The sequence below is a fragment of the Pipistrellus kuhlii genome, unplaced genomic scaffold (genome assembly GCF_014108245.1).
Source record: "Pipistrellus kuhlii isolate mPipKuh1 unplaced genomic scaffold, mPipKuh1.p scaffold_m20_p_4, whole genome shotgun sequence".
Lineage (NCBI taxonomy): Eukaryota > Metazoa > Chordata > Mammalia > Chiroptera > Vespertilionidae > Pipistrellus > Pipistrellus kuhlii.
The window spans coordinates 3,415,061-3,435,302 of record NW_023425540.1 but is presented as its reverse complement, the minus strand read 5'-3'; the positions used below and the strand labels follow the sequence as shown (position 1 = coordinate 3,435,302).

Below are 20,242 nucleotides of genomic sequence, written 5' to 3'. Positions count from 1 at the left end.
CAACTGGTCTTTCCAGTCTTTTTGGCCCACACTAGCATGCTTCCAGTCAGTGCATGGTGAACTTTGGTGAAGTTGTGTGACCACCTGTGGTGTGTCCCCTGGTTATGGCATTTGTCGTTTTAGGTTGTGAATAGCATGTACTTAGTTGTCTGTCTCTCTAACTGTAAGCTTTTCATAGGCAGCTTTTTAGGTCCTGTCTCCAGTAATGTTTCGGATGCTATGAGTTGTTTGTCCTCACCATTCTTCTTTTGGGGTTTGTGGTAATTCATCTGTGGGTTTTTGGTGTGGTGATCCTAATTTGTCTGTCTGTATTCATGGGGAACGTGGAGAGGATTCAAAAGCAATACTATGGATGTCTCCATCTTCCCAGAATCCACCCACCTGATCATTTCTGGAGCCTTTTCTGATTCTTGAGAGTGACGGACCACATCTCCTCTAAACACCACTGTAGCCTGGATAGCTTTATTTCCCAACACCAGTGGCACTTGCTGGCTTGCTGATTATTGGCACATCTTCTGAGGGCAGGGCTTGCTTTTTAACTCTCTCCATCCAGTACCTAGCCTAGTACCTGGCATATAAAGTTCCTCAATAGCATTTCTTAACCGAAGGAATAGACAACATTTTGCTCCAAATACGTCCCACACAGGGACCTTCTGAGCCGTGTGTGCATGTGGCCATCACCACAGCACTGGTGGCACAGAGGCATCTTTGGTGATGAGAGCCATCCCCGCTGTGGCACTGTGGGTGGCATCCTCCTGTTTGACAAATCCTGTGGTTAGGGTCTAATTTTGTACTTGACTCAGTTTTGCTTTGCTAGGCGATCGTGGTTTGGACATGTGTTCAGCAGAGAAACAAACCTTCCCACTCAGCCCCCTTCGGAGAGAGGTCTGTGATTAGTCTGGAAAGGACCCCCCGCTGGGAGACTGACTCCCCAGTGACGACTGACCTCAGTGATTTAGCTCTGAGATCAGAAAGAGTGTCAGCCCCAGAGATGGGAAATACCTCCTCTCTCCATGGACCTTTCTCCCTGGGCGAAAATGCCTCATCCTGGCATTTTTTGGTCCCTTAGCTATCTGATGTCACTGTGAGTGTCCCCTCCTCCATGTCTCACTCATCTTTGTACCCTCAGCACTCTTTCTGGTACATAGTAGGTGCTTAGTAAATGCTTCTAGAATAAATGAGTTTGGAGGCTCTTATTTTTTTCAGGAAGGAGACCAGAGAGGAAAGTAAAGAGATCTTTGTAAGAACAGATGCCTCTATTTGGGGAATGGCAGAATGAAGAACCTGGTTATGAGTTAAGTGCATTTTCCAGTGCATCATATCACATCACATCATATCACATCACATCATATCACATCACATCATATCACATCACATTACATTGTGCCCCGTCACATCATGTCACATCACATCCCACCATGAAGTGACATTCCTTAGTTGTTTATCGAAGGCTCAATGACCCAGTTGTAATGTAAGCACATCAGCTTTCTGAAACAAACAGCCTTGATTTCGAGCGTTTGCCAATTTCTATGGTGTAAATACTCCACCATGGCTGATTTCCAAATTAATTTCTTGCCCAAGTGAATTTCCTATGGCTACTTGCCCAAATTAATTTTCTATACCTGCTGGTTTAAACGTGGTGGTTTTAATAAGCAAAAACTATTTATTCTCTCACAGTTCTGGAGGTCAACAGTCTAAAACTAGTTTCTGCTGGGTGGAAATCAGGGTGTCAGTGGGACCTAGTCCTGGCTTTTTCCAGCTGCTGGTAGCTGACACTGCTTGGCTTGTGACCACGTCACTCCCATTTCTGCCTCAGTGCTCACTGCCTTGTCCTCTTCTCTTTGTCCAGTCTCCTTCTGCACCCCTCTCACAAGCATACATGTGATTGCATTGAGGGCCTCCTGGGTAATCCCATCTCAAGATCTTAAAAGTTTAATCACATTTGTGAAATTCTTGTGATTTTTGTGTTTGTCATGTAAGTTGACATTGACAGGCTCCAGGAATTAAGGTCTGATATCTTTTGGAGGGTCATTGTTTAAGCAACCACACTTCTGTTTAACAGCCAGCTCACAAGATTCCTGAGTATTTAGCAAACGGTTCTCACAAGGAGGTACAGGGGCTACAACCCACCACAAAATGTAAACTTCTTGCAGCAGAAGATTCAGGCTACTCCTCAATTCACATGCTCCACAGTCCTTAGTGTGGAGCAGGCTGGTATGAACCAGTGCTTAAAAAATGCTCTAGAATCGGCTGTAAGAGACCTTACTGACAACCCCAGAGTTAGTTACTGTCCCACCCCAGAGCTGTTCATTTCTAGGAAATACCCCCAGACTGTGAGAATTGCAGCAGAAACAAATAGTCAAGGGCTTGAGGACGTGGTCAGAGCTCATAGCTCTGTGAGAGGATCCAGCGGGTCACTGCCAAACTATGCATAGTATCGTGCTCTTTGGAAACCCAAAGTTCTGCAGTGACTCATCTCTGAATGCTTCCCTCATGTCAAGTTTTCCAGCTCTTTTTTTTTTTTTTTTTTCTCATGTGCTTTGTCCCATCTGCCTCCTTAGACTGAGCTCTTTGGGCGGGGTTTGCCTGTTATGCTTCCTCTTTACCCCTGACCTTCTCCCTCCACTCCATCCTGCAATGCTAGTCCAGTGCTTTGAGCTCAAGAATGCCTCCAGAATTGTTTTGTGATGTGGTGACGGAGCCACACACCAGATCACAGCGCCTGTGCAGTGCCTGTGTAAGTCTCCCAAATGGGGAGAACTGGAGCCGGCCGGGTGATTTCGTAAAGTGAACAAAACCTGCAGTGTGTTGCTGTGCTGCTCGGGATTTCAGGGCTGGTTGGCACAGCTTGCTGACCGGTCCTTGCAGGAGGCATAGTCCTAGTGCCAGCAGCATTTTCAAGACTGTGGTCTCCCGTCCCTCTAGACTCAGAGCATGCAAATGGCCCTCAGCCCCTCACCCAAGCTGGCCATGCCACCAGCAGAGAGATGGTCCCAGTTAGGGGACGTGGCCAGCCTGCAAACAGCCCTCAGCCCCTCACCCAGGCTGGTCAGGCTCCCAGCGGGGACCCTCAGCCTGAAGGAGATCATGGCCAGCTTGCAAACAGCTCTCAGCTCCTCACCCATGCTGGCCACACACCCCCAGTGCGGACCCTCACCCCATGGGGACGTGGCTGGTCTGCAAATTGCCCAGCCCCTCCCTTAGCATCAGTCAGACTAATTATTGGGAAATTGGGCAAGGAGTTGCCATGTGGACCCTAAATTTGGGAAAAGCTGAGCCCTGGAACCTGAAATGTCAGTGAGCAAAATAAGCAGCAAATGCTCTTCTTAAAAGGACAGAGAATTGAAGCAGCAGCTCAACCAGGAATCGCTCGCATGTTCTGGAATCCAGGCTACCCCTTGCACTCCCATATGTGAGCTTTGTGCAAAGTCTTTTCCATCGAATGAAAGATGCTGCTCCCAAACTATAGAGCACTCCTCTCTCCAAGGCCGGGATCAGACACCTCCTTTATGAGACCTTCTGGATGGAGTGAATTCCTTCCTCGTTAGTGCAGCCACGCAGGGAGCCTGTTTCTTCTCCGGGCCCACTTTGCAGTAGAGTTATTCATGCCTGTGTCGAGAAGGCAAACTACATGCCTTATCCATATGTACATCACATGTGGTGGTGCTTGTCTTCCTGCAGTTCACACAGCGGGGGCTCAGAGTAAACGGAACCCCGTGAGAAGGTACCCAGTGTCAGTTCCGTTCTCAGGAGCAGTGCGGACCTGTCTTTCAGAAACAGCTCTCATCATGCAAAGAGGCAAAGCAGCGGCCTCACGGCTCCTTTCCAAGAATCCTGGAAAACAAGGGTCTCATTTTTCACGCGTGCATGCACTTTATTCTGTATGCGTGCAGCACACGTGGTGATTGCCTCCTCTCTTCTACCAGAAGAGTTTCTAAAAGTTCTGTTGTGGCCTTAGCCGGTTTTTTCCAGTGGTTAGAGCGCCAGCCCTTGGGTCTCTGGTTGGATTCCGGTCTTTGGCGCATTTTTCAACCGGATTATTTATTTTCTCATTGTTGGGTTTTCAGAGTGTTTTGTTATGTTGAGTAACAATTCTCTATCAGAGGTGTCTTTTGCAGATATTTTCTTCCAGTCTGTGGCCTGTCTCCTCATTTTCTTCACATTGTCTTTTGCAGAGCAACATTTTTAATTCTAATGAAGCCCAGCTTCTTAGTTATTTCTTTAATGGATCATATTTTTGTGTTATCTCAAAAGCCATCTCCCTATTGGAGTAATCTATGCTATCTTCTCAGAGTTTTACAGCTTTGATTTTACCTGTTGGTCCATGATCCATTTCAAATCAGTTTTTGTGAAGGGTGTAAGTTCGATGGCCAGCAGCACCTGTTGCTGTATGTGTTACCTTTGCTCCTTGGTTGAAGATCAGTGGACTATATTTATGTGGGTCTATTTCTGGGCTCTCGTGTTTTTGTCTCATTGATCTTCTTACTTGTCTATTCTTTGGCCACTACCACACCGTCTTGATTAGTGAGGCTTAATAGTCAATCTGGAAGTTGGTCAGTGTCTGTCCTCTGACTTTGTTCTTCTTCTTCAGGATTGTTTTGGCTTTTCTGGGTCTTTTACCTCTTTAAATACATTTTAGAATCAGTTTGACGATATTCACAAAATAACTTTTTTATTGGGATTGCATTGAGTCTGTAAGTCAAGTTGGGAAGAACAGACATCTTGATAATACTGAGTCTTTCTATGTAAGAACATGAAATTTATACCTAAGTATTTCACATTTATACCTAAGTATTTCACTCTGGGGGTGCTAATATTGATGATACTGTATTTTTTATTTCAAATTCTACTTGGTTTTTTTGCTGGTACATAAGAAAGTGGATGACTTTTGTATATTAACCCATATCTTACAACCTTGCTATAATTGCTTCTAGTTCCAGAAGTGTTTTTATTGATTCTTTTGGATTTTCTACATATACAGTCATGCCATTTGCAAACAAAGCCAGTTATAGTTCTTCTTAATCTGTGTACCTTTAATTTTTTCTTCTTCTTCTCCTCCTCCTCTTCCTCCTCCTTCTTTGTCTTTTGCATTGGCTAGAAGTTTCAAATAGCATGTTGAAAAGTAGTGGTAAGAGAGGACATACTTGCTTATATCTGATTATAGTGGGAAAGCTTTACATTTCTCATTAGTCTGATGTTAGCTGTAGGTTTTTTGTAGATAGTCTTTGTCAAGTGTTATTTTGAAATGCTGTGGTATAGTTTTTTATTTTATTTTATTTTTTATCCTGTATGTATGATGTTCTCTGAGCTTTTTGGATCTGTGATTTGGTGTCTGACATTAATTTGGGGAAATTCCTAGTCATTGTTTCAAAATTTTTTTTCTGTTCCTTTCTTTCTTCTCTATCTGGTATTCTCATTATGTATATGTTACAGCTTTTATAATCGCCCCAACAATTTTTGGATATTCAGTTCTTTTTTATTCCATTCTTTTTCTTTTTGATTTTCAGTTTTAGAGGTTTCCATTGCTATATCCTCAAGCTTAGATTTTTTTTTTCCCCTCAGCTGTGTCCAATCTACTAATAAGGCCATCAAAGGCATTCTTCATGTCTCCTAGTGTTTTTATGTCTAGCATGTATTTCTGTTCTTGCATGCTACCTACATTATTGACCAAAGCTCTCAGCATATGAAATGTAGTTTAAGATTCCCGATGTGATAATTCCAACATTCCTGCCATGTCTGCTGCTGCTTGCTTGCCCTTTAAATTGTGTTGTTTGCATTGTGGAATGCCTTGTAATTTTTTTTAAAAGAAAAATTGTGTATGTTTAAGGTGTACAACATGGTGTTTTGTATGCAAAGTGAAATTATGACTAACTACAGTCAAGCTATTGAACATGTCCATGCCCCTGCTTAGTTAGTATTGTGTGTGTGTGTGTGTGATTTTTCTTGAAAGGTGGACATTATGTCCCAAGCACAGGAACTGCAATAACTAGGCCTGGAGTGATGTGGTGTGAGGTGGAAAAGAAGGTGAAGTAAGTGCTCTCTAATCTGGATGCGAACGTCACACGTTTTTCTATTTGTTTTCTCCCCTGAGGAGAAACAGGATGAGGAGAGTGGCTGGAGCTGGGTGTCTCCTCTCTCCCGTGTGGAAGGCTAGAGCTGTGAGAGCTTCTCTTCCCCAGGCCAGGTGGGCTCCGATCATAGGCTGGCAGGTCAGGCTCTGGTTCACGAGGTAACTCAGAGTTGTCCGCAGAGTCTCCAGCAGGTCGGTCATCGTCACAGCTCAGGTTCTCCTCCCTGGCTCTGCTCCCCCCTCATACCCCCCCCCCCCCCCGTGGTTTCCCCTCCCGAGCCTCAGCTCTGATAAGCCACTACCTTGTATCCCGTCTCTCTCTCCAGTCCTGGGGTCAGCGGTTTGCTCTGTGTCCGCTCCTCTCTTCTGGATCCTGGAAGAGTTGGTGATTTTTTCAATCTGTTCAGCTCTGCACAAGCTCCTTACAAAGCCCCTTTTATACCTACTTTGGCTGGATTGATTTTTCTTTTTTATTTAAAATCCCTTGAGGAGATTTAGAATAAACAAGGAAATAAGAAAGAGGACTCATACTAGAGTGTGACTAGGCAAAGCTCTCCTCTTGGTCACCGAGCCTCTGACTCCATTTCTCTCTTGTGTATCAAGATCTATGCCCAGAAAAGGACTGAAACAGATTGACACATTTAATAAGCTACATCTACCGGTCATACTGGTTATTTTTCAGGAGACAGATTTACTTGAAGCAGGGGAGAGGATGTAATTACGAATTGTAAACGTCTCTTATTGAACACGCATCACTGCACAGATCCAGGTTGAGCACTGCCAGGAATTGGGCTGCCCTAGGAGACAGAGCTGAACAAGAGAGAGAACATCTCCTCTCAGGGACTGGCATTCTGGTGGGGAGAGTGGCATTAGCTAAGGTGAAACCGGGAAATACATGCCTGTTGAGAGTATGTAACAAGTGCCGTGAAGAAGAATGAAGACAGAAGGTAGATAGGGAGTGCTGGGCTGGGAGCTATCTCCATTTGTGTTTGCGTGGTCAGAGAGGGACTTTCTAGAAGTGACAACAGACGTGTCTGTCCATGCATCTAAGGGATGGGGCTGAGGGTAGGGACTCAAATAGTATTTCAGTCATCCCCTCTGGGTGTGCTGCCAAGCTCTCTGCTGAGACCCCGGCCTTTTTCTGAATGGATATAGCAGACGGGCTTGAGAAACATTTCTCAAACTTCTTCTGTTGCCACAACCCCCCCGAAGCTGTGGACATGCCATCAATGGGTTGGACTTCCTTGGAGTTTCCGGGGAGAAGCTGATTCTCTGGCAGTTGAAGCCTCACCCTACCCCCAAACAGTGAGCAAGTTTCAAACGACCCAGTAGTGAGAAAGGATCCGCCGGGCCCCCACATTTTCCCAGGGGGCTCCAGAGAGGCCAACCCTTGATAGGAAGGGAGTTTCTAGCTCAGTTTTCCTACATTCATTTTGTAATTGGAAGCAACCAGGGCCATTTCCTCCTTCATGCCCCTGAGGTCAAACAGACTGTCCTGGGAAGGTCTCTTTGGAACCTTGGGAATGAAGAGATGTTTAAAACCATGAGCTCATGCTTTCCATAGATGAGACTTTGTCAGATGGACTGTCATAGTATATAAAAAGCAACTACCCATCTTCCCAGGCATGAGTTTATTTAAAAGAAGACTATTAGTAAAGCACAATTGTGATTTGCAACCAAATAAATGGTGGTGGTTATTGAGCTAAAAATGATGGAGAAATATACACATGTATTACTTGCAGACTCACACAGTTTTCTTTGCCTTTCACTGTTCCCATGGGAGGAGGCAGGGCTGGTATCATCATTTTCATTTTTCAGCTGCTTCTCCTAATTCCTAGGCCAGTTTCTGTTTCACCCCTTGCATTTCCACCTCAGATTCTCAAATCATATATTAATATTTCTAGCTGAGACAGGTTTGGCTCAGTGGATGGAGCATTGGCCTAGGGACTGAAGGGTCCCAGGTTCAATACCAGTCAGGGGCATGTGCCTTGGTTGCAGGCACATCCCCAGTGGGGGTTGTGCGGGAGGCATCTGATTGATGTTTCTCTCTCATCGATGTTTCTAGCTCTCTGTACCTCTCCCTTCCTCTCTGTAAAAAAATCAATAAAATATATTTTTTTAAAAAGATTTCAACAAAGCCAACTAAATATATTAATGCTATTCTTACTTTTTCTTCCCAGTAGAAAGACAATTCTATTTCCACCTTCACGAACTTGACATTCTCTTTGTGCGGATTTGGCAAAAAGTTCTGGGGCTGAGATGGACTCACATGGGTGTAATTGATTTTAGGTGAATGCAATAGCCTCATTTTAAATTCTTCCAAATTCTTTTAGTCTGAAGTTAAAATTTCCTGGGAGCAAAGTTAGCCCCTTTCCTCATTCCCAAGGCTAGACACCAGCTTTCATCTAAGCGTAGGAGGTCTTCTTTGACCTAGAGCTGGCACCCCAATTCCAGCTTTTGCACTTGATGTGTGTAGCCATACTGTGTTAGTTTCCTGTAGTTGCTGTAACACGTTACCACAAGCTGTGTGGTTTCACACAGCGCAGATTTATGATGACAGCTCTGGAGGTCAGTGGTTTGAAACGGGTCTCAGGGAGCCGAAGGGTCAGCAGAGCTGTTTTCTTCTGGGAATTTGAGGATAAACCATTTCCTTACTTTTTCCAGCTTCTGGAGGTCACTGTCGTGGCTGATGGCCCCATTTCTCAGCACTGAGCCAAGTCCTTTTCACACGGCTGTCTCTCCTGTTCTCTCTGCCTCCCTCTTCCCCTTATGGTGATCCTTTGGATTCATCAGGCTGCCTGGATAATCCGGCTCATTTCCCACCCCCAGGTCAGATGATTAGCTTCCCTAATTCCATCTGTGACCTTAACTCCCTGGTGCCTGTGACCTAGCGGAGTCACACTTTCGGGGCATCTTGGGGGGGCTGGGAGGGCTGTGACTTTGCCTTCCACACACACATTGTTGTGTTTTTAGTTGACTCCTTTTAACAATGCACACTTTAGCTACATATAATGACTTGGATAGTTTTTTGTGCCCCCAAATGTTCGTGAGCACAGTAATAAGTAAGGCCCTATTTTCCACAGGAATATTGGAACGCAACGAATTATAGCTAAAACCCACAATATGCCATAAAATAAAGGTGAAGGGGAATCTAGTAAATAGTGTGATAACTTTGACCGGTGACAATTGGTCACTAGACTCAGTGTGGTGATGACATTGTTAAGCTATATAAATGTTGAATCTAATATAATATTTATATTACATTATAATATGTCAACTATAGTACATTTAAAGAGTAGGTAAAGAAGACTAAGAGTAGGGACATATGACAGGAAAAGCAAGGAACATGGAAGACTTGTCTGGGAGGGCTAGTATCCAAAACTCCGTCTCATCAGCGGAGGGCTGAGAAGGGGTATCCAGTGAGAGAAGGCCCACTGAGTGTCCAGCACAATGGGTGAAGGAAGATTCACTCAAAAGCACATAAATGAGAAATTTCCAAATAGCACTGGTAGAAAGACAATCCTAAACCCTTCTGGGAGAGTGACAGAGGCCATTCAAAAAGGACTGAGATTCCGAAAAGGTGTCAGACTCCTGCATTCTGAACCTGGAAAGCAGACAGAGGTGAGAGCCAGAGTTCCGTGGATCTAACCTAAAGGTGCCCTTAAGGGGAGTCCCGGGTGATGGCTGGGGGCAGCCCTCTGAGCCGCCGGGCCAGCTGGGAGCAGGCAGCTGGGGAGCGCCCGGGATGTGTCCCAGAGAAAGAGGGAACTTTATAGAATAGTGTGGGTGCATTTGGGAGTTAGAAAGAATGGATTGCAATAAGGAGGAAGACGATGGAAAGAATAGTAAGTAGAAATTCCAAGAAGAACAAAAAGCTGTGCAAGGAAGGAAGTACCATGGTACTAGTAACCTGTGTGGCAAAGAGATCAACCAACTAGAGTAGATTTCATTTGTAAAAGCACATCCTGGCTGAGTGGCAGGTTTGCTTGGTTTCAAGGAGGTAATGCAGTGTCTGTATTGGTTTGACAGTGTAAGGGATTAGGAGAATGGCAGAGGGACTGGGTAAGGGAACCAGATCCTCATCTGTTATAGCAAGTACAGTACTTCCGATAATGCCTAAAAGTGATTTAAGAAGGTGGTACATCTTATTTTAGAAATATGGAGGTGATTTCCAGAAGAATAAGGGGAAAAGAGGTAGAACAAATGACTATTGTTTTTCATAATATGCTTTTAAAAATACTCCACTTTTTAAACCATGTGTTGGAAATAATGTGAAATTTTTAAAAAGTAATTTATTGCATACTAACCATATGCATTTTACTAACTTGATTAGATTCTGGATTATAAGCAAAGAAAGAGGCAAGCAATGAATAGCTCTAAAACACATTTGGGGGACAATATCAGAAATTTGAACATGGAATGTAAATTAGGTCATGTTGCAAAATGATTACTCATTTTCTTAAGTATTCCTTTAACAACTCACCTCTTTTTTTTTTTTTTTTTTTTTAACCCTGTGCCACCTTTGAAGGACATGGAACTTGTATTCACACCAAATAATTAGAGAACAATGATTATTCTTCTGAAGACTTCAAAGATAAAGAAGTTTCCATCCCACATTTTCTCTCATGCTCCAGGCTGACATCCCACTTTCTTTTTGCAAATCTTCCCTCTGGCTGCCAGCTGGTGCATCTTCCTCTGTGGGTCCCTCACCCCCAGTCTCCCCAGCTCCGGTGCTGCTTGTCTGCACCTGGATTGTCTCCAGGACTCCCGAGTATCCTTTTTGAAACCGTCATGCCCAGCTGGTTTCCCCTCCCGCCACCACTTCAGTGTCGTCTCCCAGGGTGTGAAGGTCTGTTCTGAGGAGGAAGTGTGTGTCTGCCCATACCTGCTCTCCTTCCCAGGCAGCTAAACATGTTTGTTGCACTCTATTGGGACATTAAAAAGTGGAGACCATGCGTGTTCACACCCACACCTGTAAGGCCTCACACCAGACCTCCTCTCCACTTCTCTGCGGTGGCACTCAGTGAAGTTGCCATGCTATCACACTCCTGGCTCACCTCTTCCCTTCACTAAGCCACTCCCTTCAGCCCTAAGCCAGTGTTTTGCCATTTGCTGGTGGAAGAAGATAGAAGTGATCAAATGCCACGTCATGGAATAACCTGATACACGGGTTATCTAATACCCCAGGCTGCTTGCTAACATGCAGTTTCATGGGTATCACATTGGACTTACTGAGCAGGATCTCTGGACAAGGCTCCCATGTATACGCATTTTATTTATTCATTTTTTAGGTATACACATTTTAAATACACTTTCATGTGATTGATTTGCACAGTGAAATTCGAGATAAGTGGGTCATAAGATGCCTTGTTCTCTTTGGTGGCTGCATTTTTAATTTCTAAAGATTTACTTCATTGGGTCTGCTTCGTTGGGCTGAATGGCTGTTTTTTGTGAATTGCTCCCTTTTCCCAGGAAATGTGGTAAATCTGTGGGAACGGTTCTTGGGAATTACTATTGACTAATCAGACCGAGTTCCAAGTTCTACCAAGTGAGAAACAAAGATCATTAGGAGACATTTCATCTACCCTTAGGGGAGCAGGAGGTTTTCTTCTGGGATTAAACACTGAATACTTCTCGCCAAAACCGGTTTGGCTCAGTGGTAGAGCGTCGGTCTGCGGACTGAAAGGTCCCAGGTTCGATTCCAGTCAAGGCCATGTATTAATACATTGGCAGCTGGTTGATGTTTCTCTCATCGATGTTTCTAGCTCTCTATTCCTCTCCTTTCCTCTCTGTAAAAAATCAATAAAATATATTTAAAAACAAAACAAAACAAAAAACACTGAGCACTTCTAGAAATACCCACTGTGCTAGCCATGCTGCGGAAAGAGGAAATGATTGGCTCAGTCCAAATGGAACAGTCCAAACGCTGTCACTTGGAGGAGATTCAGAAATGACACTGCCAAGGCCAGGCGCTGTTTGGGGTCGTTCATGTATTGTCATAGCTCTTACCAGAACTCCTTTGTACAGAAGAGGAAACTGAGGTTCAGGGAGACCCGTGGCTGTACAGAGCCACAGGCTTGCTCCTGCTGAGTGCTGACCTCGGCTTGTCTCCAAAGGCAGGCTCTTCCCCAGAGGAGAGTCGCCTGCCTCTACGTTGTTTCCGGGGGAGAAGAGGAGGCCATGGCTGACCTGGAGGCTTGGACATTAGTTTTAGTGAAGATTTTAGCCTTAAGTCCTTAGAGGAAACCCCAGTTTGGGGGTTAAGCTTGATTTTCACCTGAGCTATGCTGTGGAAAACAGCCTCCCGGGCTGAGGAGATGGCTGTGATGAGTCAGAGGTGGGATTAGAGAGCCTCCGCCATCACTTCCTACCCTGAGTTTCAAAAAGGCAGGAATAAATCTATTCATTCTGTCTCCGCTCAGATTTTTCCAGACAAGTCCATGAGTCCATGTACACCCCGTCACCACTGAGTCTCCCCTAGTTAGTGTGTGTGCGTGTGTGTGTGTGTGTGTGTGTGTGTATACCTTTATACACATGGATTTTTCTTTGAAGAATTGCCTCACGTGATTATGGGGCTGAGTGGTCCCACAATCTGCTATGAGTTAGAGAACCAGGAACACCAGTGAAGACCTGAGAACCAGCGTTGCTGATGCTGTAAACCCCAGTGTGAGAGAATACTGGCCCTCGGTGGATGGGATGACGCCCACCCGCTTTGGGGAAGGCATTTACTTTACTGGCTCCACCAAGTCCAGTGCTAATGCCGCCTGGCAAGGCCCTCACAGACACAACCTGAAATAATTAACCTGATACCCCACGGCCCGTCGAGTTGATGCAGGAAATGAGCAATCTGGTTAGGCACCTGTGGGAATGTCCCTTAGACTTCCATAATAGCTAACAGCTACCGTTTATGAGGCACTCACTGTGCGCTGGCACTCATGCAAACACTTCATATTGACTCACTTCATACACCTGGCAACTTGTAAAAAGCTAGTTATCAAGTGACTAGCAGTCTTCCTACTTTCCAGATAGGGAAACTGAGGCCCAGAGGAGCTGCCTATAGCTAAGCGATGAAGCCGAGTGGTTGGACTGGAGGGTCCTTGCTTTCAGTCACCACTGTATATTGCATTCCCTGTGGATGGGGCTATGATAAAATACACTGCATTCACTGAGCATCCATACATGGTAAGCCTTCTGCCAGGCATCAGAGATAGTTATAAACCTGCAAATTAAGATAGATTTTTGCCGCATTTGACAGCTGTCAAAAGGAGGGCTCCATGTATTAACTAATTTGACCAAGATCACACAGCTCATGCTATTTCTATTAAACCTGTCATAACGTTTTGATCTTACAATATTTTTGGAATCCATTTCATCCCTTCTCTATGAAGTGATATTTATTCTACCACTTGGACTCGGAGCTGCCAGCCAGCCAGTGGGATGTGGTCTTGTGTATATCAGGGCTGTGGCAGGCTCCTCTGCAGTGCACAGAGAGGCGTGCGGACATGCCGGCTGGTACTCCAGGGCTCCCCTGAGGACAACTCCCTCTGGAAGTGGAGCCTGGCTTCCAAGTCTCCAGTTCCTTATGATCACAGCCCAGTCCCAGCCCCTGTGGGGACATCCATGCTCCTTCCTTTCTGGCCTCAGGGCTATGGCAGCCCCCTCACAGCCCCCATCCCGCCACACCTGCTCCGATGACACATTTAACTTTGGCAAATGGTGCATCTTTTATACCTCTTCCAATTCTCTCACGTCTGAGTGCAGTATTCGGGTGTTTCCAAGCTGGCTCCTGGCCGTATTGATCATGAAAAATTAACAGTTAACGGTTCCAGTGACCTGTGACATGCCGGCAGTGTGCTATTCTCTCCAGTGCTGCCCTAACTGCAGCACTCATCACCGGAGGAGGAACATGCTTGTGGGTTTCACTCCTGCCCTGGTCAGCCAGGCTCCGGAAATATGCAGTTCCACATGGCAACCATTAACCTCCTGTGGCTGTTTACTTTTCCTTACTACTTAAAATTAGATGAAATTAAAGCTTCAGCTCATCTGTTGCATTGGGCACATCTCAAATGCTCTAGTGGCTGTTGAATTGGACAGGGAAGATATATAACATCTCCAACATCACAGGATGTTCTGGTTAAAGGAGAGACACCAATAAACCATGGCCACCTGTGCCATGTGGCTAACGCTCTGTGTTTATATGTTGGGAGGGAGAGAGGAGGTGCAGAACTCGGATGGGAAATCTTCCCACCCCGAAGCCAGTGGAGGTCTCTTCATCCCTCTGCTGCCTGGTCCCTTCTCTGTGGGGTTCTGGGGCCAACAGCCCACTGGCACGTGAGCAGGTGTATTGCTTCCCCTCCAGCGGGTGAGCCACACAGCTCTCCTAGGTCTCCACCTCACTTTGAAGAGACACTCAGTCTGATGAGGTGATTTCCCGGCACATGCTGACAAGGTTGGCCTGGTGGAGGAATGCAGATGGAAGTAAGTCTTTAGGGAAATGCTTGTTTGGCTTTTAGGCATCCTCATTCACATTGCTCATAAAGTAGTTATATTGTTCTCAGCTGGAGAGCCATCTGTTTCTTCTGCACCACCTGGCTCCAAAATTAGGCCGAAGAAACGCCCATAAATCCTTGTTGGTGACTTGTTTTTGTCATGGACATCAATATTTGCTGAAAGCAGTGTCACAGAGACCCGAACCAGCCACCCCTAAGGAGTTCCAGACTTCTACTTTGCTTCTAGGAACAAATGAACTTCATTAGCAGTAGGCACGCTTCCCCCACGTGTCCCAGGTCTTGGTGTTGGAGTGGAAATTGAACCAAATCTTAGCACTGCACGAGTCTGTTTCCAGCTGATTTGTTGTAATCCGGGTCTTGTCGGTTCTTCCTGTTCCCAAGGTTTGTCTTTGGAGGATGATGCTGAGAATAAATGTCTCCTAAGAAATACCAGAAAATATGAAGTCATTAGAGTTGGTAGTTAAATCATTTCCAACCTGCACTTATAAGGCAGCTGGTACAAGCTTCAGCTCACTTGATTTTCCAACAGCCGTAGGAGGTAGTAGGCATCACCCCCCTTTTGCAGATGGGGCCACCAATTCAAGGTCCTCTAGCTATTGTTATGACTCCCAGTAAAGTGTCCATTTTCCCTATTCTCCTTATTATTGATTATATGTTAAGGTCAATAAGCAAAACAGGAAGTCAGTCATGGGAATCTATGTGAAGATCTGGTTTTATTCGGGGTGCATGAAGCAAACATTTAGAAAAGACACCAAGGGCAGGTTGTGCAGTAGAGAGCAGCCTCCTTTCATGGAGCCGGGTCCTCTCCTGACTGGGCTGCTCAGCTGTCTTCAGAGTCCTCCGCGGAGCAGAGCGCCCCGCCCTGCTGAGGATCGGGTAGGGGAGAGGGCCTTGGACTTTGGGAGACTTTCACAGTGTCCCTGACCCCCCAAGGTCCCCAGGTTTATTTTGGCAAAATTTAAATTGATTGAACGGCTATATTGACTGGAGAGCCTAATACAATGAGACGATATAAACTCTGAGACTTGGAAAGAACCTATGAGAGATGAGTCTTTGAACCAGGCCCTTTTCTAAGAGCTTTGCAGCAACCCTCCATTAATCTCTGTCTACCAGTTAAGAAACCGAAACTGAGCAAGTCATTTGCCCAAGGTCACGTGGTTAATACGTGGACGAGCTGGGATTTGAACCTATTTTAATTCCAGAGTCTGAGTTCCTATCACCTCCAGCAGATTGTCTAGGGAAAGTCCCGCTCATTGGTACAGAATTCAGATTCTGAGACGCAAGGCCAGCCTCGGAGGCCGTTAGGAAAGGCATTTTCTAAGCATCTCCAACAGGCACGAAGAACTTTTCCTAAGGAGAAAAGAGCGTTGTAGGATATGCCACTTCCAGACCTGCCTCCAAAAAGAGTGACTCATTGGCCGGCATGTCGCAAATTCCCATGTCTGTGAAAGGAGAGTGCCCCTTTCCCCTGGAAACTGACAGGGGGCTTTCCACTGTAGACAGCTACAGAAGTCTCAGATTCTTCATGTTACAGCTCTTGGTTTTCTTGAAAAGAGAACGGATTAAAAATTTCAAGTCAAGCAGCTGTGTGAACATGTAGTTGGCTACCCACATCCAGGTCAGTAAATGTTCCATAAAGCTGTCAGTGGACTGTGGAGAACAGGCACCAACTCCATAATGAGGCAGCTGGGAAGCACTTTATTTAAATTTATAGATATTCAGCTATGGGTTTTTTGTTTGTTTGTTTGTTTGTTTGTTTGTTTTTGGTGGGGGGGGAGGGTCCATGAACCTGCAAAATTGTATGTTACATTTTTGGGAGATGTGTATATGCACACTTTTTCCAATAGAGACTCAAAGGGATCCGTGACCCCTAAACATTTAATTAAGACTCTGAAGACCTTTTATTACATGACTTACGTGTAGCTCTTCTGGAAAGAGATCCAGTGGCAGCTATGAAAGCCTCGGTCTTATGAGTTTCAGGGGCCATCATGACCTGTCATTTTCACTTTGCTAATTTTCTTTGCATGGATAAAGAATTGATTCGAATAAGACTTTCTACTGCGTATGTTTACAGACTGGAGTTTTCCACCTGCCACATGGAGACTATTTTATCGAGCCTGTCAAAGAGCACCCCCAGGCCGAGGGCGAGTACCACCCACACATTGTCTACAGGAGGCAGCGGAAAGAGCCGGCCTGCGCATTACAGGGTATTGTGACTGAAATTTCCTCACTGGGTTGAGGAGCTTGTTTTGTTCTGTTATTGTTTTATTCCATCATGACCTGGTCTTATTTAAATCTGCTATTTCCTCCCCATTCTGTTGGCTAGAAGTATGCACCCTTGTGTAAGTCATTTCAGCTCCCTGTAAGTCTCTTCGTATTCTTAATGGAAAAGGAAGGGGCAGTTCCTACATCCTTGCCACGTTAGTTGAAGACACTCCTATGATATTCAGAGTGGTGAATTGGTTTAAAAAACAAAACAAAACACCAAAACACAACTTTTTTGAACCCCTTAGAGGAAGATTAATTAAAGGAAATGAATTTCAGTTTCAGCAATGTTGTCATACATTCACATGGAATAGTATCAGACAGCTTGTCATATCTGCATATGGAACGCAGATTTAAGTGTGTGATGATGCTGACGATGGGTGAAGAGAAACTGAAAAAATATCAACACATTATCAGATGATGAAATTAGCTCAGCTTCTTTCAGGGGCATGTGTTTCTAGTTCGCTGAGGTTCGTCCCTGCCCCTAAGCCCCTGGAATGACCATGCACTAAACAGTTTCAGGTAGCTGTCAGAGATAAAGGATCCAGGAAAAGATGATTTCAAGGAGGGTGGATGAGGAATAGCATAATTGATTTCATGGAGCAGTTATCTAGCCAAATCCACTCACTCCCATACTACCTCTCTCTGCCAAATTGGTTACCTAGTGATCTAAGAAATATTGAATCACACACACCAAGTGTTACCTGCCATCCAATGTAGAACAGGTGGGTTTGCCGGCTGCTGAGGAAGCCTCAGCCCTGCTCTTAAGGCCTTTCGACCCATTATCAATTGATTGTGACCATCTCCCTTCCTAAAATGATCAGTGGGATTAAATGCTGGGACAGTAGCAAGAGATTCAAGAATACTCTAATGTGCTGTGAACACTCTTAAGGTATACATGACATTCGGAACTTTAAAAACTTCATAAATTGAAACGAACTTGGTCTGGCTGCACCAGGGAACTGCAGTGTTCGTCCACCACGTTCCCTGCAGTGATAATGGCATTAACTGGCAGTAGCCATGTCATTAGCCAACATCCAGATACGCCTCATTCTTCGGTTAGTTGGTGTTGTGAGAGTAAATTACTATGATTAGATCAAGAAAGCTGGGCTTATGGAAAGCACTCCGTCCTTGTAATGTTTGAAGCAGGAACACCCTGGGTGTTGGAAAAACCATGTATTGTCTGCCTTTCCCAGTGCATGGCTGTGCCTCCGCCTCACAACCTTTCACTTGGATTATTGCAAAATCCTCTCATTGGCCTCCCCTCCGTTGACCTCCCCCATTAGAAGTCAGAGAACGATTTCCAGACCACAAATCATGGATTCTTTCCCATGCCAAGCGCCTGTCAGCCGGCCCCGGGACGAAGCCGGGGTGTTTAAGAAGCTGCAGGAATGCCTTCTTCGTGTGACTCCGGCCTGCTTCTCGTTCCATCTCTTACCACTCCGGGCACAGCCCGTGCCAGGCTGAACGAGTCGTGATCCCTCAGAGGAAATGCTCTTCATTTCTTCTCGCCCTTGCACTTGGGCTCCTTCTGCCTGAAGCCCATTCTCTCCCAGTGCTCCACTGCCTTCTCTGTGGGACTCTCCGGTGGCTGCCCCCCAGCCAGCATTAGGGGCCTCTCCCGTGACTCTTAACACAGCTACGCCCCCTGCCGCAGGCTTTATTATGAATGTCTGTCTGTGTCCCTCTGGGCAGAAAGCTCCACAAGGACAAGAATCATGTCTGCTCACTCATAGGTGTGTCTCCAAGGCTGGGCAGAGCTCCTGGCCAGCACAGGACCTCCAAAATATTGAGCTTACAAGAGCTATCTATGATGCATTGGTAGCTCATTAGTTGTCGTTTGGTAGCTACCATATGCACTTAGATGTAAGCGATGTGGGTGTCAGTATATACTTAAATTCTACCTACGTGGAGCCAGTTTAACCCATGAGAATACCCACACTTCCCTGAAGAAATATAGTGTCTACAGTGATGCCTTGCTGTTGAGGAGAAATAAGAGACAAACAGGGCAACATTTGGGACCTGTGGCCTGAGGTTGCAGCTGAAAATGACTACTGCCAATTCTTATTTTGGAAAAAAGCAGTGGATGGGTGGATGGGTGGATGGGTGGGTGGGTGGGTGGGTGAATGGATAGGTGGGTGGATGGGTAGGTGGGTGGATGGATGGGTGGGTGGATGGGTGGGTGGGTGGGTGGATGGATGGGTGGGTAGATGGGTGGATGGATGGATGGGTGGGTGGATGGATGGGTGGGTGGATGGGTGGATGGGTGGGTGGGTGGGTGGGTGGATGGGTGGGTGGGTGGATGGATGGATGGATGGATGGATGGATGGATGGATGGGTGGGTGGATGGGTGGGTGGGTGGGTGGATGGATGGGTGGGTAGAGGGGTGGATGGATGGATGGGTGGGTGGATGGATGGGTGGGTGGGTGGATGGGTGGGTGGATGAATGGGTGGGTGGGTGGCTGGACAGAGGGATAGATACATAAGAGCAAGCACATACATTCATTTACTCAACAAGCTCTCACCAAGCCAGGGGTAGTGCTAGGTGGGGGGAGGCAGTGGGGAGCAGGATATCCGCCCAGGCAGCAGCATGGAGACAGACCCAAGGCAGCCTCAGGTGGGAAGGGCAGATGTGCTCCGTAGGCGGATAAAGAAGAGCAGATGCCTCGGGAGGTGAGCAGGCAGGGAGGCCAGAGGCCTAGCCGGCAGCTGCAGCCACACTGCACACCGGGCTGGCGTCTGAGCCTGGAGCACAGGGTCTGGGACGTGGGGAACAGATTCTGAGCCATCCACCAGGCCGGTTTCTGGCATCCTGGGGGGTCTCCTGTGAGGGACCCTCCTCTGTGGACTGCCCGGGGAGGACTGAAAGTGTCCCTTTCCCAGGCACACTCCGCACTTGGATGGACGGGCTGCTTCTGGCAGCCCTTCCCGGTGGCTGTGGCCGGTCCCACCGCCAGGTCAGTGCCCTGTTGGGAAAACAGACGCTCCACCCCCACACTGTCCCACTTCTGTGCAGCAGCTGGGAGTCTCATAAATACCATAAGATTGTTTCTTTACGGGGGAGGAAGTTTACTGGTTATTTTGAAATCAAATATTTGAGGAAATTATTAGAGCACTTGAAGCTCTAAATCTTCTCCAAAGGCAGAGAAGGGGATCCTCAGGGCACTCCCTGGGCCAATTAGCCAATGACGAGACCCTTTGGGAACTTGGCTTCCATTGGTTTGCGTGTCATTGGTTGCCCTTCCTGCAGGCAGTAATAATTTGGTGCTTTCTGTGGGCCAGACACTCAGGGGTACAGCTCTGAGCATGCTAAGTGGGACTGCCATGGACCATAATCTAGCAGGAAGAGAACTGAAACAAAAATTAAGTTTGAAGTATGTGTGGGCATGGGGACGAG

At 46.2% G+C, this 20,242-nt stretch overlaps 1 protein-coding gene across 2 annotated transcripts in view; it reads left to right on the top strand.

The window, feature by feature from the left end:
- Positions 1-20,242, top strand: part of ADAMTS12 (ADAM metallopeptidase with thrombospondin type 1 motif 12) — a 150,974-nt gene that overhangs the window by 36,553 nt on the left and 94,179 nt on the right. For both annotated transcript variants that reach the window (XM_045571875.1, XM_036409331.2), the window contains exon 3: positions 16,655-16,787. In XM_045571875.1, coding sequence (XP_045427831.1) covers positions 16,655-16,787 — 133 coding nt within the window. The remainder of the gene's footprint in view (positions 1-16,654; positions 16,788-20,242) is intronic.